General features: G+C 40.9%; 1 protein-coding gene across 5 annotated transcripts in view; it reads left to right on the top strand.

The window, feature by feature from the left end:
* Rbp6 (RNA-binding protein 6) overlaps positions 1 to 27,118 on the top strand; it is a 620,601-nt gene that overhangs the window by 359,758 nt on the left and 233,725 nt on the right. For all 5 annotated transcript variants that reach the window (XM_034315147.2, XM_076692564.1, XM_034315148.2 and 2 more), the window contains one exon: positions 7,034 to 7,118. In XM_034315147.2, coding sequence (XP_034171038.1) covers positions 7,034 to 7,118 — 85 coding nt within the window. The remainder of the gene's footprint in view (positions 1 to 7,033; positions 7,119 to 27,118) is intronic.

The following is a 27,118-nucleotide window of genomic DNA, read 5'->3' as shown; positions in this document are numbered from 1 at the left end:
TATTCTGCGTGCACCCCTCATCCTGGCACTGCCAGCGGCAAGAAAAAGTTGTCACGAGTTAAAAATGTAATAAAATTAGAAAATTACGTACGCTCATCATTCCGAGCGAATGCTACAAATTTTCGCTTTCGTTTCTTTCCATCCTGCTAACTTCGTTTTCTGCCCTTCCGTCTCATCCTTCTCCACTAAAGAAGAAAGAAAAGACTGAAAATTTTTCCACAATTTATCAAGTAAACCACATAGCTAATATAACCCACGTGTCATTTTTCATATTTGAAACTATTACATTATTTAAAAAACCAACCTTTCTATTTGTATAATTAACCCTTTGAATCAACAGCTTAGTCATTTTGTCGTAAGTTTGTGAAGGGAACAATCAAAGCTTAAATGTTTCATAGCAAGGTGTAATTATCTTACAGAAAATTGGTTCTATATAACATAGGATTACACTGTATTTACTGGATCAATTTCCATAAACGTTTCTTTACTTCCCATTCTCGTTAACAATTTTCCAGGTACAAGAGCTTTCACTAATTCCGCATAAAGCCGTTCATACTAGTTGCAAATTGAATGTACAAACACGCTATACGAAAAAGCACTCTAAGTCTAATGAAACCAAGCTGGCTAAAATTCAGCTCGTTGAGCCGAGCGTCTTAAACCGCTTCTTGCGAAACTATTTACGATACAATCTCTAAGAACACTTTAAACAGTTTCCCGGTAATGTTAAGCACCGGCTCGTTTCGCGCGTTTCGAGCAAACCTCTAACAATTCGTCGTAGTTTTAAACGATTTCCCCCCTCCCCGCGCGCGCAAAAAAAAGAAAAAGGAAAATCAACTTTCCTTGGTTTCTTTCCAACCGGCGAGCTTAATTACGAAGTGGCGAGAGGGAAAATTGGAATCTCGCGAACGCAACTCGATTATGCATGCGGACCATAATTTTGTCGTTAGACCGTCGAAGCAGCCACGTAGACGTAGCACGGTATCGCGAAACCAGTGGAACGGATCATCCAGATTTTCCTCTCGTTTTTCCTCCTCGATCTGGCCATTCCTTTCTTTCTTCTCCCTGCCCCGTTCCTGCCACTCGTCGCACGGGCCGCCTGCAGCGGACGGACGAGGTGACTTAGAGAGATTGCGATTTGCATAATGCAATTCAACGGGATCCCGTTTCAAGGAAAAGTCAAGAAGAACAGGGCAATTACAATGAAACTCCATGGGACGCGGTAGCTTTCACGGCCTTGCTACCGACCACCTAGACGATGTCGACTTTATAAATATTCAGCCGGTCATTAAGGCGAGCTAGACAGAGATAGGGCGAGGAGAACGAGAACGGGGAATGGGGTGAAGTCGGGGGGGGAGAACGTAGAAAGGGTGTATAAAAGCTCGTGCTGCTCGACGCTGAGTCGGTCCGTTATTACGCGCTCTCGCGGTTTCTTGTAATTCGATTCAAAATGCCGGCCTGATAATAGCGACTGTATTGCCCCTAGCCAGCTTACGTTTTTACGTTTCCCGGTTATCTGCATGCGAGCCTGCCTAGTATGCCGAATTACTATTGTTGATAACGGCCTTCGTGTTAGCTATCCACTTCTCAGATGTTTTATTGGTTAACCCTTTTATTTTTATTCCAATTGAGAAATCTGTTTTTTATTATTCAGAAAAGGTGAAAATTTTGACTTTTTCAAAACACTTATAAGAAATAGTACAAAATTGTTTGAACAAAAATTTTTTATTAAATCGTATAACTATCGTTCGAGTCATTCTACAAAGCACCATTCTTCACCCTAAAGCAATAATTCGTAAGAAAGCATACATCAATTCACGGTCGCTTGTCAGCGATTAAATATCCAGTAGACGTCGAAATAAGGAGTTTACGGGGGCGAGGAAATCCAACGGGAAATCGAAGAAGAAACGCTATGGTAGAAAGAACGAAGTGAAACGGAGAGGTTCAGTCGAAAGACGGAAGATCGAAGGACTCGTTCCTTCAGGAGGGTGATTGTCTTCGCCTCGGAGAGAGAAAAGCGGATTAAGGCGGTTGGTTAAAGAGCAGTTACCATATAGTTGAGCAACGAAGCAACCGGCCAAGGCGTAACAAGGGTTAGCTCGGAGGGGTTGGAAAGTGGAAAAGGAGATGGTTTCTTGAATCGTGCCTGTAGAAGCTACGCGGAGTTACTCCTACCCTTAGCCAGATCCATAACTAGCTTCAGTTCCAAGACAAGGAAGGCAGCGCTCCTCGAGTAGGTATATGCCACCCGTCGTTGTTGCTACCGCCACGGTTACTGCAATAGCAGAAACTGTCGAGTTAAGTAACTGCTGGTACTTACAGTAACTTCGCGCGCAATGAGACCGCCTACATAAATACACCTAATACACTGGTACCCTTTCCCTTGCTCCACAGCCAGCGATCCACTCGTATTCGCTCGCAACCTGCATGATATACCCTATACCCCTTCGTTGCGGTAAATTCCAACGCCGCGCCGTGTGAGACTCTACCATTGCCTTTCGCCATGGTACGATAGCGCACGATTTCTGTCATACGGTTGCTTTTCATTATTTCCTCTTCTTCATTCAATTATTTCATCCTGTTTACCATAACATCATGTGGAGCGAGTAAATTACGATCGTGGTTAATTGATTTTTTAATTAACTGACTGGGCTTCGTCGAGAAGTGGTATTTAATGAAACATCGTATGACACCGGTAATGAATTCATTATTAATTTCTGTTGTTTGATTATTTTGAATGAACGATGAAATTTGTTTGATATCGTTTGTTCGATCTTAGAAACAGCAACGTACCATCGCAATGAAGAGATTCTGATTTATCTGTACAAGGATTATAAGAAGAGTAAAAGTAACAGAGTAAACGGAAAGGGAAGCTGGAAGAAAATGAACGCAGCTTTTTGTATTAATAATCCCTGCATCAAACTCAGCAATGAGTACTTAAAGATTAAAAGGTGTTCACGGAACCGTGGCCTCGCAGAAGACGAAGGTTCTTTCTATTCACATTTAGTGAACTTAAAGTAAAATTCCTTTCCTTAGCCTATAATTTCTCCTGTCGCTTCAGAGCTCGTTATCTCTGACAAAGACTCCATTCGCCTAAAGGTGATAAAAAATCTCATTATCTCGGCGTAAAGATTACTCTCCAGATTTATTATGACGTTATCCTTCCATCATAGTACGCTGTACTTATCGTTCATAATTCCTACGTCGAAGATCGGAAAACTCAGTCGGCTGCCAGCTGAAAAACGATCGAATTAAAACACTTCATCGATTTTCAAACACTTCGTCATCTGTCAATTACGTATTACCAATGATAAATATTTCTATTGTCAATGACTCTGTTTCTTGCAATCGAACGCAACATTCAATGACGATGGAAATCTAGTTTCCCGTAGATCATCCTTATGAATCCTATAATAATAGGATCATCCGATGGATAATCCATAAATCCTTTACAGATTATCTCTATTAAGTCCCGAAGTAACTCTTCGCCGCTTCTCGTGATTCTGAAACCACCAAGTACGTTACCAGGGTAATTCCATCATCGACGATAGCGCGAGTTTCATTCTGTTCGTCGAATCGTTCAATCATCGCGTCGGCCGACGTAACGTTACCGTTCAAATAAACGCGGCTTCACCTGATTTCACCGCGGATTCGCTTCCGCCCCATCCATCTCGGCTGGCCTTACAAGGCGAGAGCTCTTTTCCACAGGGTAGAGAGGGTGTGACAAACAAATGCACCACGTCAGCCCGGCGTGACACTCTTCCGTAGTTGGTTCGCCTCGGCAAAGAGAGAGGAAGGCGAGCGCAGAGAAGGGCGGCTAAGGCGAAGAGGCTGCTGGCTAAAGTAGAAGCCGTGCTCAAGTAGACAAGGGACACGTCAGCCGTCATCCTTCTACTCAGCCTTTTTATAGATTATTCACGTACAATGGTCGAGTGACAAGTGGCGGGCCACGATACTCGAAACCATGAATCTACGCCTCTCCTTTATCCTCGTCATTCAGGGAAATCTCGACTTTTTCTTGCCTCGGAAAAGGTAACTATCATAGGTGACTTGGCGAGGAGAGATAACTAAACGATCAATTTCGAAGTCTATGTACATATTTTTCGATGACGGTTCCGACGGGATTATTGTTGAGCAAATGCCATGATAAATGGATCGTTGGTTTTTCAGCAGCAATAATGTGCATTCGAAAAATTTTTATCATGCAACCATTCATTTCAATTAATTAACTTTGATCGATGTGAATTATTAGTGTAAATTTTACAACCAAATGGACCAAGGCTTTATAAGAAATTTTATAAAATATTTACAGATTTACAAATTTGAATAATTCGTTCTAAAATATTGTGAGATAAATTTCACCATTGGCAACGAATCACAGAGGAAGTAAAATCTCGGTAAAATTCGAAAGGCATTGAATCCTTTACGCGTCCACTTCAGGGCTGTTGTAAAGCATCGAAAGGTATTGCGCTGCATATTGTCACTTTAGAATTCAACGAGAAACAGATGCAACCTGTGTGAAATTACATGATCGATAAATTTATCGCGAGCACTACGCTTGTGATTCCATTTCGTATATAACGTCATAAACACCGCGTGATAAAACGTGCAAGAATAGCTAGTAGAAACGTTTGTAAATGCATGGACATGGAGGACCGTCGATGTTTCTCACGGTATTCGGTATCGCTCTGTTTGGTGTTTTAATGTTGATTGGACCACTGCCAACTCAGCCGGCGTTCGTTTGCCGCGATTGTTGTTTCGACGCTGGTCGCGGTCGAGCGAGAATTTTCAAAATTCTGCATCCACGTACGCGAACTAGAGCAACGTAACCATACGCGGATAGATCGTCAGCAAAATCGGAAACGTGGATGGATTTATTCCGTTTCAAACATTAATACTCCGTTTCACAATTTTTATTTCACGTTTCTATTTTTCGCAAATCTTCTCTGTTATTTTTAACGCAGCAGTCGAAGTGTTAAAATAAATTTGAAAAAAAAAAATTAAACTTCCAGCAATGGATGAGTAATGCAATCGGTATTCAATTAAGAATACCTTTTCCAAACAATCGAAACTTGAAATTGCTATTTCACGACTGTAAATAATGATGTGCGAAATGTACAGCTCTACTGTATAACTATTTACAACCCTTTCAACAGTTACGATATTACATTCTGTTTTAATCGGTATTTACGTAGTTGCGAGGTTGCATTTACACAGATTTGTGCCCGGCATAACATACGTGGTGAAAATTTGTAATTGTAAGCTGATTTAGTTAGCTGGTGTAAATTCAACTGTTCCCAGTTACTCTCACTTTATCACGGCTAATAGATTTATTGCTTGAGTAGAGACATGTATATGGGGGCGTATTGTTATTATAAGGAGGGATCTATGGAAGCTATGAAACTGTCACGTAACCAGCTGAACAGTTGAGATATATGTGTGCACAGTATGAATCTAAGTAAACGCTTGAATATGAAAGCCGGTTCGACTACGATGCACACATACGGAAATTTTGATGGAACAATGCTTGCTTAAGCAATCTCTTTGGTACATCAACAGATTCGTCAGTGCATTTCAATTTGAAACAAAGATTTCTCAAAATGATAAACGATACTCGTACAATAAGTGAGAAGACATCTCAATTATGCGTTAAATTTATTATGAATTCGTAGCGTAAATCATTATTATCAAAAGTAAATATTTCATATCATAACTAATATAGATGACAAGAAAATATTATTGTTAATAAGGATTAAAAAACATACTCTTACATCAAAATTTTTATATAACGTACAGCTTCATTTCGTCTAAATTTACATTTAAACAATTGTACAATGAAAGCCAAGAAATTCAGTTCAAAACGTGAGTCGCCTTTCCCGAACGATCCGCGTAAATCAGATTGCGCGGTCGAGCAGCTTGAGCGTGACATTCGATTCCGCAAACAAGCCGGAGAATCTGCCAATTTCGGCAATCCATGATACCGTGTCCCGTGGCTCGTAAATTCCCCCGAACGAGGGACAAAAATGGGCAAAGTTCACGCGACACCGATTCCAGCGAGCTAACGCTTCCTCCGCTCGTATTCCGGTCGTAGCTCGTCCTCGTAGATTCACGTGTCGCGTGCTCGAACCTGATACACGAATGGAAGTCGTGCGGTTCGATGTTGGGGAAACGATCGAGTCGTAGACGGGGGATGAACAAACAGCATCGAGTCCATAAAAAATTCAATTCACACGCGTGTTCGAGGGAAAGAAAAGCGTTTCGAAAAATTGTGCAATCTAGAGCGTTCTCGAGAAAAAGCGAGGGAAACTCACGTAACGGAGGTGAAATGAAGAGAGACCCGTCGGAGGAATTGGCGCGTTTGGTTTCCTGAAGCATGTATGCCTCGTAAATAACATGTAAATATTTTCAATAACTGCACACCGAGAGCCTGCATGAAAAATGCAAACCGCTTTGCGTCCGGTCCTCGCCACGCTATCGTAACACGGCTGCACCCGGCACCGTTCCTCCGACCCTCCTCGGGCCACCCTAGATTGGCCAGACCACCCTCTTCAGCCCACCCGTTCCATCCTCGCTGTTGCTACGCTTTCCTCGGCAAACTATCTTTTAATATATCTGTATGTACACGGTGTCCCGCGTGAAATTTATGGCACCGGACGCCGGCCGATATTTGTTTCACTCGAGGGCCGACTTCGCCCTCCGCTTGCCTTAAACTCTGTCCGGTGTTATATGTTCGCCTCGTGTTTGCCATGGTTGCCGGTTCGGAAAAAGAGCTACTGCATGGAACGAAATAATTCCGTGAATGCGATGTCGTGACTTTTGTCCGGCATTCTAGCGGCCGACTACGTGGCAGGCTGCTGTTAATCCTGTTGAGGGTGAACTTTCGGTGGGATGGGTGCCATGTAATCCTTGTTATCATTCTATGAAAATAGAGAAGGGTTGGTAATACGTGGAATTGTTTGTTAATTTTGAAATATTATATTGTTTCAAGTATATTTTTACATTTTATAAAACTAACATAAAATTATTTATGTTACAGGGGCTTTGGATTCATCACGTTCGCAGATCCCGCGAGTGTGGACAAAGTGCTGGCACAGGGTAATCACGAGTTAGACGGCAAGAAAGTAAGTACTCCAAATTATAACTAAAAAAATTTATGATTTGTTCTACTGAAAAATAATTTTCCCGTATCTTTATCGAAACTATCAAATAGTGCTCGTAATCAGAAACTCGCGAACGATGAAAATTCGCGTTTCCGTCGGTAGGTCTCGAGCATTTTCGCTCGCACCATCGTTTTTTCGTTTCCTAGCAACGTGTAATCACTTCGCCGTTGTCCGAACTGCTTTTGCACGTTGCTGTGAGATACTTATCGAACGCGGGTAGGTTGTTGGAAAGCGGGCACGTCTTGGTGGCGGCGTCCTGTTACGCACTAATTAGGGGATCGTTAGTTCGCCGTACGTAACGACCACTTAAGGTCGGCGATATCCATTCGCGGAGCCGTGAGAGGCACGTTGAAACAGTGACAAGCAGAAAAAAGGTAATGAGACGCGGCACGAGAGAGCTGACAGGCGAGAGTCGAACGAAGAAAGATGTATCGATTGTCTGCCGCACGAAGACAGCTGGACGAGAAAAATCGGTTCGCACGATTCTCGCAATCAAATGTGTGTCGCGAGAGCAATTAACTGTCGCGTAGTTCCTGATCGAGATAATTGATACACCGCGGTCTCGGTTAATTGATCATGCTGATAGATAAATATTGCCGGTGTCTGGATTCCTGCGCTCGATATTTGTCTCGACCTGCTAGCGCAAGAAATTGATTGGTTATTGGAATTGCGTTCGAGGATACCGGAACAGAACGCACGATAAGAAAATCTTGGCTGATGTATGATAATAAAATATGGATGACGAAAGAGGAAAATTTTAGATACGTGAATCACATTCGTTATTTGGTATACTACTAGCCATTTAATTAGCGATCGTGTTGTACATGTACATCCGTTTAATCAACCCCTAATTATCATTAACGTATCTTAACATGATCGCTGCCCTGGTGGTCAGCAGTAACCGAAACAAAAAAAGTAAGGAAAAAAAATCAAAAACATAAACGGTTTGGATTACCATGAGTATTTAATTAATAACAAGAAGTATAAAAATTAAACGATTAAATCAAGAAACGATAAGGACTAAATAAAGTAATTATGTTACATTTATTTGTACATATAAAAATGATTTCAAAGATAAAAGGACACCGTTGTAGTTGAAATTTAAACGAAAAGAAGAGGGGGTAAACAAATGTTTCGTTTGCCGTGTAAGTAAGCGACCTTCTTCAGTACGAAGTAGTCTCTCGTTGTAACGAGACGGGTGTAAACATACGTGGTCACGAAAGGCAACGATTTCAACGACGAAACTTTTGGTCGGTCGTTTCACGCGTGCTTAGACAATTACGAACGCTGACGAATCCAGCCGAATCGCCTCGTTTGGTCCTCGCATTGACCGGAACGATGCTTTCGCCAGTGATTAATCGTCCGCGCCGGGACGTGGCACGGTTTGGCAAATTCGTTGCTGTCGCGCCTCGCTCTCGAGGAGACAATACGGTGGGAATAATATCGTAAGGTAGCGGCGGATAACAGTGGATAGCAGCGGGCGGACAGAGAGAAATAGTTGCGGACATTAGCTGTCCACGGAACCATAAGTACGACGACTGTGCGGCCGCTTCCGTAAGTACTCTGAATACGTATTAACCGTAGCAGCGGCGTTGCCATGGGTATATCCAGACTCACATAAATTTCGCGTAATTCGCTCGCCTAATGCAAATTGCGAGCACGCTACGCCCGCAGTCTAACACCTCCTCGATAGCACACAAGGAAAGAGATAGCGACGCGCGCGCGCGCAATCTGCCGCATCCTATTAAGCCCTCCAACCTATCTCTTCTCTCTTCTTCCTGTTTATCTCCTTACAGCTATTTTTTTCCTTCTTGTGACTATGTTAGGGCGAGTTCATGTTCAAGATATTTAAGGGTAAATTATGTTACTTTCGAAAGTAACGATGTTCTAGGTTACATATAGTGAATTGCAAAAGATGCGTTTCTCTGTACAACTACCCGCTGTTTACATTTTTTCTGTCCTCTTTTCAATCATATACTTTCAAGATGAGACAGAAAGCGAAGAAGCGCGGCAAGGTTCGTCACATTAATTAGCAGATCGTTCGTTCCCGTCCGTGTTAACGAACGCTCTCGTGTAATTCTGGAGAGGTCCTTGGGTCGTGTTGCAGCGCGACAAGAAATAAACGAAACAAAACGTGAGAGGAGAAGCGGATCGAGACGCAGACCGGAAGTCACAACTCTTCCATCGCGGCTTCTTCGCTACTGTCTCGAAGCGTATCGGAAAAATACGCGTTGAATGAAATTTGTCGCGGCTTTTGTTGAATAAAAAGGGACTCGAGGCAAACACAATTCACGATTACCTACTTCGCTGACTTTCAGTCGTTTTATATTTCGCTCGAGGATACTTCCCTCCTTCGTTTCTTCTTATTTACTTTGAATTATGAACATGATAAAATGTTCACGTATTCGACGACGATACCGAAGGATATACATAGGTAATCGAGATCAAGCTATTCGTATTTCAGAATGAAGTTTGAAATTGAAATATAGTATCGAGAGTATCGTTGAATTGGAAGTAATGAAACTATTTATTTCTGAAAGGATATTCGTTCATTCTTCTGGAATTCTAAAATTATTTAATGTACAATATACAGAATGAGGATTTTAGGACAGACTACTTTATTTCATATAACTATAAATCAATTAAACATATGTTAGAATATTTTCAATCTTTATAATATCTATATATTCAAAATAATATTTTTCTAAATTAAACAACGAATCTAATGTTGAGTTTGTAAAATTGTATGTTTCTTCTTCCGTTTGACCTGACTTATTATTGAATATCATTTGCAGCCATTATGGCGACTGAACATTTGATATGAACAATTACCTCGTGAATTATCATATAGTAGCAAAAGAAGAGACACAGCGAAGGGGATATTTCTGTTGGGTGTACATGTCATTGACAGGCGACAAGAACATTTAATATTGTCGAAAATCAGCGATAAAGCACGCAACAGCGATTTCGCAAATCGATAGCTACACTGTTTCTCTCTATTTGTCCGGGAACACAATGATTTCGCAAGCTGCCGCGTAAGCACCCGCCTACGCTCGATCAGAATGGCCGTCAGATTGCGCTTAATCGGGCCTGGATTCTGATTAAAAAATCCACGAATCACGTATGCCGCAACGGTGCAGCCTCATTTGCCATCTGTTCAATTTTGCCACGCGTATCAACAATAGCTGAATTTATGAACTATTTGTACGAGAAACAGGGCAGAATGAAAAAATAGCTCATTAACAAACGTTTCTTTTCCCTAATGACTTATATTTTCATTATTTCATTTTACAAGTACCATAATCATATTTCGCAAAATTTATTTGGAATATTTTCATTTATGATATGAAAGAAATCTTAAATAGTTGTAAATTAATTTCGCTAATTCTATCGTTTTCTATTATTTGGTACACCGTTGAAATATCATTTACAATCGAGTCATTTACCCTTTTGCCCGTTCTTCCTGTTCTGCAGTATGCAATTAGATTAGTAAACTCCGAAATGAGTTTCGAGGAAGGGTAGTTACGCTTATACACATGTCGTTGTACGTATACGAAGTCGTGTGACAACACGTGTAGGTGTCACGAATGAACTTGTCCTCTCGTCGTGTCGCGTACAATGTCATGTGTCATGTTCTTTTCGTGTCTCGCGATACCCGACGCAGAACGCGATTATTGGCTATATTACATTGCACGTACACCGTGTAAAAAGTGTCGCGCGATGAAGTGTTCTTTAACACAACCGGCGATAAGTAAACCAACAGCGAATTATTCTGCACGTGTCGACTAATGAAGGTGAATTTAAATTACTTCCCTTCCAGCTACCCTTTCAAGTATGTCCCTGTTAATATCGTTTCCGTGTTCCCCTATACCTAGCACGAAGTTGTTCCCATTTGAAATTTATATTATATTTTGAAATTGAAGAATTTGAAAGATTAACTGGTTAATCTTGAATATTGCTGAGAAAATTGATTTGAAATAATACAAAGAGGGTTCGTTAAATTTAAGGGCGTGAAAGGGGTGGGAAATTGTCAAAGCTCTTTGAAAATGTCAGCATGGCCCGCATTTCTGAATATTCTGAATCGAATACTTCAGAGGTTCTCGAGACGACACACAGTTCACAAGGAGATCCGTGATCTGCCACTTCCTCTTTTCTTGCTTTACGAATAAATGGAGTAGGTACTACCGTGAAGAAGAATGAGGGTTTAACACCTTTGACTCACTTTTCACGTAACGATCGCTGCAAAAGAGAGCATCGAAAAAGAACAAAGAGAAAAAAAAATGGGATCGATAGGTGATGTATATATGCGTGCCTACGGTCAAAAGGGCTCTCGATCGGTTTTCGTCGAATTTTACTCGTCAAGTACGTGCAATTCCCCGGCTCTCGTATATCGTTGCGTTGGTGAGCCTGAAATTAACTCGTCCAGTGTCCTCGGCAAAGTCTTAAGCTACAATTTGTTCTCTTTACTATGGTAAAAGTTATGATGCTGCTTTTGCAACCGAGAGATCGCTGCAGAAAAGTTTTAAAATATTTTTATTCCTGAATGATGGAAACACATTTTTATTAAAAATAAATATGCCAATTAAAAGTTCTAATACTTGCATACTTTTCTTTGCGTATATCTATATAATTTTTGAATTAGAAAATATGTGTTGAAAGTGTGAAAAGAAAATTCTAAGGATGGTGAAAAATTAAATGGAATGGTAGAAAGTTCGTGAAGCTTAGTAGACTCTTAAAGTCATAGAAAATCTTCACTTTAAAATACAATTTTATAGAACACTGTTGTAAGAAGCATGAAAAAGTTGAATTCCAGTCGATATCGTCGTGAAATTGATTTTAAAATCCATTTTACAATCTGGACTTTGTCCAGAAACGTTTGAGAATTTTATAGCCGTCGAAGTTCGAATAGAGAGTGTTTCGTTCGATAAACGGGAAACGTCGTTTTACGTGTTCGTCGTAGGGTTTCTTGTTACCGATGCTTCTTAAACGCTTCACGTACACTTCGAGCACCCATTGCTGGTGGCTCGGAAAATGGTGAAAAATAAACAGCGTCGCTCATCCGCGGAATAATTTATTTGGAGAGCCTGAAGCCACTAAGCCCTGCGGAAATTGTCTGCAGTCCTTTACAAAACTCCAGCCACCCCTGATTCTTCTTCTCTCCCTTGAATTTCTCCTCTCTTCCTCCAGCCATTCCTCCTCTTCTCCTCTTCTCTTCTCTTCTCTTCTCTTCTCTTCACTTCACTTCTCTCTGCGCTCAGTCGTACACTTCTACGCGTTTCTTTCTTCTTTCCTCTCTCCTTCGTCGAGTGAGTCAACAATACGAGAAGCGTCCATTGTCGAATGCTTTTAAATTTGAAATACAAACCGTCTGCCTTACCACCCTCCCCCTCCGCCTGCCACCCCCCTTTCTCCACAACCTATCAACGTCATCGTGCATGCGCACCTTCTATCCAAAAGGCTTTCTCACTTGCATTTTTTCTTCTTCTCGAATTCAAACTTTTTCCTGTCTCTATCTATGTTACCGTTTCGCTCTCGAGCCCTCGCCTCGTTTCTCACCCCCTTTGCAGGTGGTGGTTTTCATTTTTCTCTTTTCTCTTCTTCTTCCGCTCTTCCTCCGTGAGCCATGTGTTTTGTCTTCTTGCTACTAAAGAAAATTTCTGAAAAACTTGCGCCGCTGCTGCGCGGGTAGAGATGTGTTTTCAAGATGAATCTATTATTGTTATTTAATCGAGCGTAGGTGAATTTGTTCAGTTTGATATAAATGAAAGTTATCAACGACACTAGCACCATGAATATAATATATTCAAAAGAATTTTTAAAGTATCATTGTTGGGAAAAATTAAGGGTACCTTCCAGGATATCCCTTTAAGACATCAAATTAAAACTTAACAGCTAACATTGTATGAGCGTCGTATTGTAATCACTGCGAAAACAAGTGAAAACTACAACGGCTGGTATCTCGCTGTTGCGGAATGAAATTACAGAAAAATTGGCATGCATGCGCGCAGTTACAACAGCGAAATCACCGCAACCACGTGATTTACTCAAATTGTTAAGCATCAGTTTGTTTGAGAAGTCTCATTTACATCCAACTTGAAACTCGCGCTGTTTGGATCTGCACCCAACAAAACTGGTAGCCATCCTCTCATCTGTACAGTGTACGTGGCATTTTTATGGTGGAAACTCGCGTAGATATAACAGACAGGATATATATCGCTCCGCAACATTTTCTTTTCCGCGCTGAAGATGCATACCAAGGACGTACGACTAAATCAAGCAGCGTCGCGTTTTATGACCATTTATAAGTTTATATTCCGAGGATATCTTTTCCCACGCGTCACCGTTGCCCGAATTTCCCGGGTGATTTATCTTTTTATTTACAAATATCGGGTGTTACGCGGACCGCGTGAATTTTTCCTCGTGTTTCACTCGTAACGAGCACCGCGAAATTGGAATTTTAATCCACGTCGACTTTTACGGTGGTTGTCGTTGTAAATTATAATTATGATAATGCTCAAAAAATTCACGCTAAATTCTGGAAATATTTTATATTCGTTCGAAGGTAAAACTATTTGATTACGGTTTAATAAAAATATTCCACGAATGGTTGAACGTTCGAGGATTAAAGATAGATGAATTAATGATCTATAAATTCGGTTCGTTCGAATTACGATTCACTCGAAAGGTAGACGTTTCGTGATCGTAAAATAGACTCCTGAAAATATTCGAAGGTATCTGATAACTGACGTAAAATAAAACGGGAAACCCTCCCTGGGAGACCTTAACGCCATTCCCTCTGATTTCCGGCATCGAGGAAACACGATCCCCTTAATAGCGCGTAACATCAACAGCAACTTTTCCGTCCAATTCCTTTCCTCGTCAAGGAGTAAACTGTCACTATCAGTTGAACAGTCGAAATGGGAAACCCGACGGGAAAGTTACTCTTACCTATAAATCACATCGAGACGGGGACTTAAATATTTTACGACGAAACTTTTGCTTTCCATCGAGCTATCTATCGGAGAATGCATTTTACCACTGTGATAGTTCGGAATCATCAAAAGAAATCGCGAATGAAATTGGTTTTCTTTTTTTTGTTTCAAATTTAACTTTTGATGCTCGGCTAATTTGAAGTAACTAAACTTTGAAACATAATAGTTGAAAAGAATGTGTCTTTTTTTAATTTATTTTAAACAGGGTGTGAAACTTCAGCTGAGGGTAAATGAATTAGGAGAAATTACGACTTTTATTGACACTTCTAATTTTGGTAATAATTCATAGGAATTACACAGTTTTGAATATTAAATTTGAAAAAAATCATTCGATAGCTGAAACGTTACATGGACCACCAAATCGTTAGATCGTGAAAAATGTCGTCACGACTCGTAACGTCGAATAAACGTGGAAATATCGGTCGGTCTTTCATTTTTATGTCAGACTGGGGGCATAAATGGAAAGTAAAGTTAGATAAGCGATAATCTAACCGGCTAGATAAGCGAGCCCGTAAACCGTTATTAATGACCAGTCTTTCTGACAGACGCGTTAAAATTTAACCTGCCCACCGGATAGTGGAATAGTAACGCGTGTGATCCGTATGAGCAGAAGTTCAACGATATTTTCATGACGCACGTCACCAGCCCATGCGTGGATAGAGTTTGCACACAGCACATGGTGTGTGGCGACGTATCATGAGTGTAAAATACCGCGTACACGTTGTAGGCAGCAGGTACCTGCTCTAGCGGTGCATGAAATATAAATAATTAGTATGATATATAAGCCGCCTGCGGCCCGGTGTGCCGAGCGCGATATATCGACGTGACCCACGGCTTTATTTCAAGAGCGGCCACAAATTTTATCCACTAAATTAGCTTTTTCACCCGCGATTTATGTCACACGCTTCGAGAAAATTGCTGCCAAAGTAGATAACTTTACTTGCGGCGAAAAAAAGAGGAATACCAAAAAAAATGCCACCGAGTTCAGGAAATATTCAGCATTTCGTAGTAAATTTGCTGCAACTGTCGTGCGTTTTGTTGAACTTTTTGCTTCTAACACAAGGGAATGAAATTTTGTTGGTTGGTTTACTTTAGGGCAAAGATTATATTGCAATCGCTCTTTGAGAATGACAGCTTGTCAAACTTTGACAAGGCTTTGGGAAAACAAAGAGGGTAAATTAATTGCGTGAGAAAAATTCAAGACGTGTGTGCTGGTCCATTCAAAGCAGACGCGAGGGATTGTGGTGTCACGTTTCAGTTTCACGCGTGAGTTCTTAAAAGCTCTCCGTAGGGTGTTTCTATTTATCATTTCTGTTGCTTATTTCTAATTTTAATCTAATTTAAAGGTAAATCAACTTTTTACAAGATCTAGTTCCTAACAAAACCCAATTATTCCACGTTTCCACGTTGAACAACTCCACGGTTAAAACACCACGTTCGCTTCAAACGATTATTGAAAATCGTAGCGGAATGTAATCAAATAAACGGCGATATATCGACACATTCGTATCAAACGAAACAAGTTACATCGTTTTATAGGGATTGCATGTCCCCTCGCGTTCAACGACGAACGATTTACGGGTAGCATCGTGAAAATAACAAACGCAATTGTGTCAGAAATGAAATGAAAAGGAACAATTAAATCACTTTGTTCTTTTCACCGGTGTGTATTCAACGGAAGCATAGCGTAAAAAGTGCTTAGAGAGACCGGGTCTGGTCAGTTTTCACGATACAAGTGGAAAAAAGGATAACGAGGAGACAGATAGCGCGTCGTTGACTGGCACATACACTGTTCCCACCCTCCAACCCTCCAACCCTCCTGCTCGCATCCCTTTTTTCGCTAACTCTCGGTCCCTTCAACTCGCCTCATAGCGCCACATTCTCGAGCGATCCATTTCCAGATTAAACACGCGTAAAACTTCACTCTCCGCTGCGGTACATACAGGAAGCTTCTTCTTCCTCTCTCTCTCTCTATCATTGAACGTACTTTTATTTTCGTCTCTTTGTCCCACCCTGGTCTCACTCTCTCCCGGGAATACGTGGGGTCTTATCTATCCCGTTTTGCGCATGAGTGCCACGGCTGGGAGACAGGTTACAAAAAAAAAGAAGAGCTGGTGTGTTTTCGTCTACCGGCTCGTTCAAAAACTCGTTGAGGGAAATCTGTCACTCAAAGGAAGAGGTTTTTCGAATCGTACTCGGACACGTGATGGAAGGCTCTCCCTTACTAGGGTGCCTGAAGAACAGAAGCGTGGCTTCGTTTCATAATAAATCAAGTATCGTCCCGTGGTCCCGTGATAAGGGAGTTCTCGAGTTCTTTGCTTCTGCCGACAATGTGTCCCGTTCATCCCTTCGAAATGGAAACGTGGATGAGATGGATATCGACGGGAGAAAAAGATAGTAGCATTTCCGAGGTGTGACTTCATTCCTGTTGATTTATGTCTACTCGTTGATTATCATGAAGTTATCACGAAGTTATAAAAAAATTTCTCTCAGAAATTGTGCCCTTGTATATTTATGCAAGTCAGTTCCTCTTAGGTAGATTTTTAATTGACATGTTTTTCTTGTATCAACTTTCTATCCGAAGAAAGTCAATTGCGAGGCTCTTTTTTGTTCGAGATTACGAAAAGAAATTCTTTTGTTCCAAAGTAAAGGAAACGGTAATTATCGCTACAGGTCGATCAATCTCAGAAACTTTAGCATCCACCGAAATTCCCGCGTCACTTACAAAGTCAAGAAACAAATGACACGGCAAATGGGCGGCAAGTGGGTAACAAGCGAATCAATTTCGCGGTAGTACACTCTTGAGCAACGTTCCATTACGGTCGAGGCGCGATGATCGAAGCAGGAATCGAACAGTGTGTACACATTCCCACGGAGTAAGTAGTTAGGGACTTTGGAATCAGCCGGTGGTCCGGTAGGACGGCTCTGGGAACTCGAAAGGGTGTTGTCGATTATCGAAGTCGAAGCCTTCCAGGTAATTGCATAGTACGTTTTCTTGTCCCTCGATTTTCTTGCCGGTGTTATTGGAAACACGTAAGCCGATAAGACGTTGCTGAAGATCCGACGAGATTTTCATAAATTAAACCCGTCGGCTCTTTGTCTGGACGAGAACGAGAGTGAACGCGACCGTGAACTTGTAGGGTAAAATGGATCGAGGTTTCAAGAAACGTCCGAGTGTAAAATGAAGACACTTGCTAGGAGAAAGAGAAACATCACGGAGCTGATGGACGCGGAGGAAGCGAAGGAGGAGAGAAAGGACATTGTTATTCTGACCGCTTAAATAATTCATAAGCAATATCGCACCGTTGCCGCGGTCACGTCTCGGCTTCCCTCTTGATTGGCTCGAATTTACGAGCCATTGTCGCCTGATTGGCCGCGCTTGTGCGACGGATGGTGGTTTCGTAAAGAAAAGCACTTTATCGCCTGAAAGCATTGACGTGCCAGCCGAGCCACCGGTCCATGCGTGAAAAGGACCAAGGGTGGCGAAGAAAGGGCGAGAAAAAGACGGAAGGAAACGCTTGTGATAATTTCTCGAAGCTTCTCTCTTTCGTTTTTCCCTTCGCTCGTTCTCTTCTTCCCTCTTTTGCGCGGCGCCTATCCTCTTTCACTTCGATTTAACTTTGTCAAATTCCTTCGTTCCATTCGTACAACGCAGTTCCTTCGTGCATCCCGCGAGCGGCGAACAAAGTGGAGGCAAATTGAGTCCCTGTTTCTTCCTTCTGTTTCGGTGTTGTTACGCTGTTGCTCGGTGTAGACACTCGGCTGATTCTTTTTCAGCTCGCTTGAGCGTATGGCAGCGTGAATTTAATTTTTGGGAATTCTTCTGTACATGCGTTCTGAATTGTAACGCTCGAATGAAATTTTTCGAATATTAGTTCATTCGGTTAGAATGTGTGTTATTGCGAATCCTGAAATTTGAATAAAGTCCTTTAGTATCAAAATGAAAGGATAAATTATAAATTATTATCATCTAATTAAAGGACTTCCAAAATTAATGTCTTCAACAAAATACGACAACATTCGAAAAGTACCTGAGAATCCAAATTCATCCCCCTAAAGTTTAGCGAATCAACTCGGAGCTAACGTGACCATTTACTGCCCGATGTTCTGTCGATCTGCGGTGTAAATTCAGCGTCAACGTCTGCCATGATTTCGAGGCCAGTTCGTGGCAATTCGTCGTAACTATTCGACAAGTTCAGTATTCGGCCGGTCTGCATCTTCCGCGAAGGGGCTCGCGAGTTCGTGAAGGGATATTATGCCCGGTACACTCTGCCTCGGCAAGCAGCAATTTCAGTTCGGTCTGCTGGACCTCGTTGTCCGTGACACTTTGACGCAACTCCGGACAGAGGGAACGATGTCCAGAGAGCGGTTGTGCAAGGCAGTTATGAGTTGCTTAATTGTTTTGTCACTGTTCCCTCCTCCCACGTCGTCCCGTTTGTTCCCCGTTCGCGTCCTCCTTGTCCGTTTCGTAGCCTCCGTTCCGTGTCCTGCCAGTTTCTCTCGTTGAGTTCCTCGAATGCTCGGGATCGTTTCCGGAATAGTACTGGCTTACCCCTTGACAAGTTATCTGTGGGATTCTAACGTTAGGAAAATCGATACCGGGAACACCATTGTTTGCCTACGGAGACTCGCAGGATGGACCGCGAGGAATAACTGTTGCTTAAGTTATTCACACGAGCGGGGAAATCGATTCGGTGTCCCTGTCGTTCCTTTTTTTTCGCTTGCTCCCTGAACGATGCATATTTATGAAGCGTGCCAGAAGAACGTATAAAGGCGTTTCCAGCGTGCCCGTAATACGTTTCCGCCTGAATCCGCGCCAGAAGACAAAGAGAAAGGACCTTCTCCCACGGTTGCTTAAATTTATCGACGTACTTTCCTTCATTCTTTATGCTACTGCTGTTTGATAAATGTACATCCGCGTTTTCTTTACGGACCCAACATCTGTACCGTAATTAAGAAAAGGGTTGATGATTTTAAGATGCACTTACAGTGGAGTCTTTTTAAGATTCTAAAACGAAAGGATTGTACATTTTTTATTTTTGGTATCAAAGCAGATTACAAAAAATTGAAAATGTTTGACTTGATTTATGTTAACACGATGAAAAAAAAAAATACTGAACTTCAAAATGAAAAGTTTGGAAAACTTCGTACTAAGATATTTGAACAAATTGACGATGCATAAATTGCAAGGTAGCAAGGTTATTCGATTAACTAAATTCCGTGTATCGACTTTCTCGTAAAATGCAGCCACGCGCTCGTTCCCGTATTTTTCCAAACCAACGGCGTTTGTTTTAACGAGAATCTGGCGAAGAGAAAAAGAGTGGAATACGCTTGTAAAATGAAACAAGCGTAACATTAATTAGTAATTTGTAGTGGCCGCTTTAATGTCGGCGCTCCGATGAAGCTAATATCTAGACGAGAACGGAGTAGAGGGATGGCGAGGAGAGAATGGTGGGATGGAAGAATATTAGGGGTTTCATTAAGTCGACACGAAGACCGGAATAAAGGGTGAATCAGAAAGTAAGAAACAGGGGAAGAAGAATCTTGGGAATTCGAGATTTCGAAATCCTGTAAGTGGAAGCCAACTTTATGAATGCACCGGCAAGGATCGAGGTCTTTCATTGCTCCCTAAGAATGATTGCTTTATTTGTCAGGAACCGGTAGCGACGAATCAATCGCTACTTCAGGGATTTTAATCCAAGGACCTGCCCGATAATTTTTCACAGAATCGGAGCGTCCCGATTTTTTATTGTGATCATCGAGTGATTTATCGTCTTTTTAATTCAAGATCAAATTAAATAAAAATCATCTGGAACCCAAGAATTCTTAATAATAATTTTTCATATTATTATCTTTGAAATAAAACATTTAAATTATACAACTTTTATATTTGATTGTACGCGTTCATCCGTGTGTGAAAAATCAACGACACTAGATATTTATATGGAAAGGGAAGAATTATTACAGATGAATTGTTAGTTTGGTTTACATGGAAAAGAAGTGTCGTTGTCTATGTTGATCGTTCCCCTGTCGGCTGACCGACGTTTTGCTTTTATTGTCCATCCGCCTCTGACTTGTTTATGTTTGAAAAATTCCATCGTGTTCACAGAGTGTTTGAATTATAACACAGTCGCAGTGAAGCCTCGATAATTTGTCATTCGTTTGCTTGTGACCTATTTCAATTTTTCCTTCTTTTTCCTCTCACGTCGCACGTTACGTTCAATTACCTATGTGTACAAATAAATCCGTGTTACAATTCCCTGCCACCGTTGTTTCAATTTAATCTGTCCATTCCATACATTTATTGGTATTTTCCATGGCCACGTTGAACAAGAATGGTTTTGGTTACATAACGAGGATGAAAACATATTTGAAAATGCAATTTAGCAAAACGATGCTTGTTTTTTTCTTTAACAATTCTTTGCTGATATAATTATTTGAAAATATGATTAATGAAAATTCCAATAATTTTCACTACTGTAATTCTATCAGCTTGTAATTGCAGTGTACTAAATTTGTAAAAGTAGCAAATGTTCCTATTAAAAATTTTCAATTTCGAAATTTACATTGCTTATCATTCTAACTCTTTGATCGTATTACTTAAACGAAAGGATTTCTGTATTTTATTTAATACACGTTACCTTTTCATACTTTTATAACACACTATCGTTCTTTAGTATAAAATATTCGTGAAAATGGTTAAACGGGAGAAGATACATTGCATCGCAACGACTCACGCTTAAAATTTATTTAATTGTCCAGTTTAACTCGCATTTTTCATTCGGTGCCGGAAACACATCGCTGCACTGAGATTTTCTTGTGCTTTTTGCACACGGTTAATGGAATTGCAGATTTATTTTCTGCTTCGTTTTATTTAAATACATTCATCTAATTCTTTTATAATACGATGCAATCCTTTTTGAACAAATTAGTATCGTTAATTTTGAATTTACTTAACTTTTTAGTTACCGCAGGTAATTGTGTCTATTATTCAATCTTACCTTCCTCTACGTTCAATTTGTTGTTAATTCCAAGCTGTTTATCGTTTACCTTAATATCTCATATCCCCAATAATATGATGGGAGATAATACTTGAAACGACGAGATTAATAATCAGAAGAAACAAACGAAGCATCGATAATAATGAAACAGATTACACACGCGGATCGGGATCGGTGAAATAAGGAAACGGGGGTTGCAGTGCATCCGGTGGCAGGGTAAATTCCACTTTTAATATCTTTTTATTCTGAAAATAGTTAATTAAAATTCGCGCTCGTACTCGCGGCTCCGTGGAAAAGCATTTCCCGGCTTCTCGTAATATCCAGCTAATCTTCGTTGAAATATCATTGGGCTAATAAACCTCGTTTCATCTCCCGCCCTCCTTCAAACCCGTTCAACTTTTCAGGATTTACATGAGAAAGGGAACAAATACATTAAACGAATTAAAAAGATTTGATTAGTGACACGGCCTTTATTTCTTAATAAAGTCGGATTAACAGGCAGCATTTCATTTCGCTTTCAACCGGTCGTTATACGTTCGTTTCTCCGACGTGTCTCCGGGTTTCTTCTTCGTAAAAAGAGAGTTCATCGTGTCGACAGATGCCGGCTGCTAAAACGTTCAGCGAACGCAGGGCGATATTGGCTGGCGCCGAATGCCGGTGACGTTGTCGAGAAGATTTCTGACAAGCGTTGTTATTAAAAATTCCCTCGCTGCTTGTACTACGCCGGGTGTGCGCGAAAAAATCGAAACAGGCTAACGCGCCTGGCTGCGCCGCGGAATAAATCGTGCCGCTTCATCGATTAACGTGTTCTCTTTTTCTATTGCTTGCACCTTTTATTTTTGCTTTTTCTCATGTATGCTCGTTTTAAGTCGCTCCCGTGAAATCTGTAAAGATATTTTGTTAATAGGATGAGGACTTTCATATTGAAAGTAGAATCAGAAAATTCTCTGTAGATAGATAGTATGACTTGGAAGTCAAAATTGAGATTTTATAAATTCTGATTTGAACCTAAAATTTTATTTAGAAGTTCCTGCAATTATTATAGTCTTTCAATAAAATTTTCTATAATATTAATAACGACGAAAAAGCTCGCATTGGAGCATACCATTGGCTGTCCTACACTCATTCGATTCACAGGTTCGTTCTTGAAGGCAGCTAAATTTCATCGCTCCCATTTTTCTGTTGCACGTAGCGAGGGAAAAAATCCTCGTCTCGCGGCACGCTTTATCCTACAACGTAACTGAACGTCGAGTTCCCGGGAAATTCTAGCTGCTAGGTGCTGCTAAATGACGAAACCGGATTACGCGACGCTTTTCCACCCCCATTTTTCGTACACCGGAGCCTTTCAATCGCGAAAAATTACGAGGATCCTCTTCTCGACCGCGAAGCCTCGCTCGGTCCTGACGACCGAACATTCGTGTTCCCGTGAAAGTTACGAATATGCGATTATCATCCAGCGAGCTGGTTAAAATAAGACAGTACGAATCGAAATTGAACCGAGTCCATTTTTATCTGCCATCCATTTTCAGAGCGAAAAATTTGTAGACTCTGTAATTCGGTCAAAATGTCAAAATGTTAAAAATAAACTTGCATAATAATCAAACCATTGCGAATGCAGTAAATTCAGATTTTTGCTGATGCTCGATAATTTATAGAGTCGTTAGCTGTTTGTAAATTTAACGAATGCTATCTCAACGGATCTGACGTACCACGATTTCACATTTATCTGCCAAGCTTCCTGCAAAATAGATATGGATATGTAAAGGTATAGACATAAATTTCCAACGCGGTGTTCCAACTTTTGTCCGAAGGTCCTTTTCGCTGCAGTAAGTTTCATCTTCGAGATGTTTGCAATTTTAAATTATTTATTACTACGACCAGGATAAATATTCAGTGATACAGGAAGTATAGAATAATGTTAATAATTAGTTAGAAAATAAGAAACTGCTTCCTGTTTGGTTATTTCTTCATGGCTTTCTTTAAGAGTCTCGAAGGAGGAAACTTCTCTCGTGATCCATTTTTGCTTCAACCGATCGTAATCCATTTCAGAGCAAATAACTTACATTACATTAGTTTCACTATATCCCGGTGACATCTCGAACTACCGAGGAATGACAGTCATGACGGCCATTATGGCCAGTTTCGAGGATACCGCGAAACTTTATGACCCAGCAAGAACATCCAAGTTGCGTGTACTTCCGATGATGGTTAAGAGAAATCCGTATTTTCCCGATGTCCACGCTCCTGCGAGCTGTTGTAATCATTGAAAACTGTTGGAAGAATCTTCGTATGTCCTTCGGATCGCAAACACTCGGATCGCTTGTTCCAAAGGACTTCGCAGGAACAATATCACGAAAAACTCATCGAAACCTTCTTTACTACTTTCGTAAGAAAACTTTGAGCATTTTCAACTTCACGTACTTAAGTCTGCAATCTACCGACACAATGTCTCTTCTTTGATTGTCTTCTTTGCAGATAATGTAACTTCTGATGCTCTGACTTGAGCAAAGCTTGATATTCTTCTTATAAGTGTTAGCCACTTATGATTTCTTCAAAATAGAATCTCCATTAAGCCGGTGAAGGTATTCTTTAATGAAAAGAAAACCAGAAAAACTTTGATGTACTTTCGCGATTCTATGGTGGTACATTTCTGAAGGATAATTTTAGTTCTTTATAAAAATCGTTTCTGGTTGTAACATATAATAACAATTGAATATCTGAAGGGTAGAGAATAAATATCTCAAAAACTTTTTGTAAAAAATTTATTTATAGAATACATTTTTCCAAATTTTTTGGTAAAAGTACCAATTTAATTAAAATATTAAGCCTAATCTCTGATATTTAGATATGTCACATAGATCTGTTTCAAATTTTATTAAACAAAAAGCTGTCATTATATTTTGTGCGTTATATGAAATGCTTTCTTTCCTTCTCAGATCTTTTCATATTTCTCGCTTCTCATTTTAATTTTACTTAGCCATTGCGCTCTTAGCAGTGTAACAAAACGGACCAAGGCCAATATATTTATCATCAGCGTTGAATAGTTAATAGCGCAGTTCAATTTTCGCCGAAGAAGGGGGATAACGAAAAGGAAAAGGGGCTGCTGCATCCCGGAGTCCCGGGTTTATTGTTTCTGGCCTAGTTTTCAAGCAATGGCTGTATTGTCCGGCTTACATATCCCTGTTCCTCCGCCCTCTTTCCCTCTCTGTCCTTTTGTATCGTGCTTTTTTTTCCCCCCCTTTGTACACCTTTTCGATGTCCGATTCCCTTTTAGACGCTTCGTTTGCCTGGTTCGCGCTCCGTTTCTTTAGTCCCCGTGTATGAAATCTTCCATTCCCTGTTTCAACTCCTCGTCCCTCTCGTCCCGCGCCGCTTCCTCTGGCAGTTTCGTTTGCGCGTTCTGTCGCGGATTTTCGTGAAATCGGAGCGCAACATCCGCGGGACGAGTGAACAACTCGGTCGCGTCGCGACGTGAACGCGTATAACGAGGAAAAGCTAGCGGAAAACAACGGAAAAAGCGAGCGAGAAAAGCGGCGTAAAAGAGGGCGAGAAAAGAGGTGGCGTTCAAAATAAGCGACAAAGACGGAGCTCGATCAAAGAGAACGTTTCCACGCCGGACAACAACAAGCGGACAACGGGAAATCGTGAGATAGAATCGTCATGTAAATGGTGGCTCGTGAAATCGTTCTCGTCTATTTATCTTTAATCCGTAGCGCGAATTAAGCAAATATTTGACCAGCATAAAAATATCTCAAATTCAATTTCCGAAATAATTCTTGTTTTTAATAGAAATCCAGTGTACTGAATTTGATAATATAATCAAATACGATGGTCTCTCTGATTATGATTTCTTATTTTGCCTCGGTCTCCAGTTCCTCTGCTTCTTGTCATCACTCTTAATTCTCCGTTCGTTTTAATCTTTCACGATTTACTGCTTCCTTGTTCCGTCTGTTTTTTGGATTTCTTTCTCGTTTTCCGATACCATGCTGTCCGAAGCGGCTGTCGGTTGAATAGAAATAAATTATAAGCGCGCTGGGTTTAAACAGCTACCAAGTGACGGGTCTGGGGAAATACAGACTGGAAAAACGAGTAATTAGGTAGAAATTTTCAGTATTGTATACTATAGTGTGTTTCAGTATTGAATAGAAGAAACACGAGTCAGGGAAACGAGCTTTTATTATAATTTTATTATAATTACAAACTGCTCTGTATCGCTCTGTTTTAACCCACGATTGCTGTAAAAAATATTAGATACCTTTCTATAATCAGAGATATTAGTTCAATTAGGATATGAAGGTAAATAGATACAAGTATAAAATGATATTACTAAATTTAATTTCTAAGTGAAAGGCCTATTGCTTCGCTCGTTAAAATATGGCACTCCTATGTCCTGTTGCCCTAATTACCACAGCCAAACGTATACACAGATACTTCGTGTTACGAATGTCTTCCTTTGAAGAGTAGTTAATCACATCTGTAGGAAGTCAGAATGAAAATGTAACACCATTTATTCAACAATGTAATATTAATTTCAGAAATATGTATTTAAAGGTGAATTAGGCTAGTTCGTTCTCAAGCGATATCGCCAGGTAGGTGTGCGAGTCTCAGGTATAAAAATTATAACGTTCTCCACACAGGCGTCGGCCGCGTTTCTTTATGGATACGTCGTGCTGCGGGTGAAACTCATTACTTTGGCATTCCACCCAATAAGAGAAGGTCTTTCCTGCTCGATTAAAATTCAGCGTGCGTGCGGAGACGGGCTCGAGTGAGTCTGCACCAGCCGAGAAATGCGCGTCATTGACATAAACCGGAGAAAATGGGGGAACGACGTGAACAAACGGATTAAGTTATACGTGAAGAATCTTTGACTGTGCCACGCCGTTTTATATTCGTGTCATCTGCTATTTCGAAAAAGATTGCATTCCTCGTCGTCCCTGTGAAACAGAAACAAGACTAAATGCAACTTCAACTTCCATAGATTATTAATCGCACAAAGAAATGTTCTTTATAGAAAATAGAAAATTATCAACTTCCATAATGTACACGATAAAATTGTTGGATACTTTCGGAACTAGTAAAACGTGTCGCCAGGACGGATAGAATTAGAGAGAGCAATGGAAGATTGGAAGAGGTGAAAAACGTGAAGGGAGACGAGCATCGTGAAGGGATAGAGAATTGCTCGAGTGCGGGAAAATCTCCCACTTGTAGCTCGCTGATATTTACTTCGATCTTACTGAAACTGAAGCTAAATCTTGAATGACACTCGGACCCGTTTTCCCTCCCTATCCATCTGTTTTAACCCCTTGTCGGCTGGTGAAGTATCGACAGAGTGATCAGCACTGAATGCTCTCTATAAAACAAATTCCTGCAATATGTTTTCCTTCGCGTAGAATTTACAGCTAGTACGTGACTAGAATCGGTGTCGTCCGATGTACAAAGAGTAATTAGTAACTGTGTTACGCGTACTGGTAGTCTCCTCCGATAACCCGACGCTACAATCCAGTTTCCGAAATCCATTTACATTCAGATCAGCCATAAAGTGTGCGAGAACGTCGAGAATTTATCGTCAAAGTTCGCAGGTTCGTTTGCCATTCGCGCCCCTTTACGATACACCGTTCATAGAAATTCAGTTTGATAACGAGCGCATCAACAGGGGCTAACATTCTTAATTACCACTATTCGAAGCGGCCGCGCTACGCGGGCAACGACGTTACGCATTTTTAATCGCTTCTCGTTGCGTACGTAATATAAAGTTTAATAATGTTCACGGCGGTGTGCGTCGTTGCCGAGGCCCGTTTACCCGTTCGTCGACAACTTACACGATTCGCGCAACAATTTAACCGGCAAGGTAGTCGGTGGCGTTTCAGTTACACCGGAATTACCGCGAATTCGCGTGTGAAATTTCTCATTCGTATTATCCTGTGGCTTGCAGTTCGCCCGTTCCGAGTTCTCCGGCAACGAGGCCGCT

This window comes from Osmia lignaria, chromosome 15 (genome assembly GCF_051020975.1).
Source record: "Osmia lignaria lignaria isolate PbOS001 chromosome 15, iyOsmLign1, whole genome shotgun sequence".
Taxonomy (NCBI): Eukaryota; Metazoa; Arthropoda; class Insecta; order Hymenoptera; family Megachilidae; genus Osmia; species Osmia lignaria.
The sequence above is the reverse complement of the archived record's forward strand: the minus strand, read 5'-3'. Positions and strand labels throughout refer to the sequence as shown.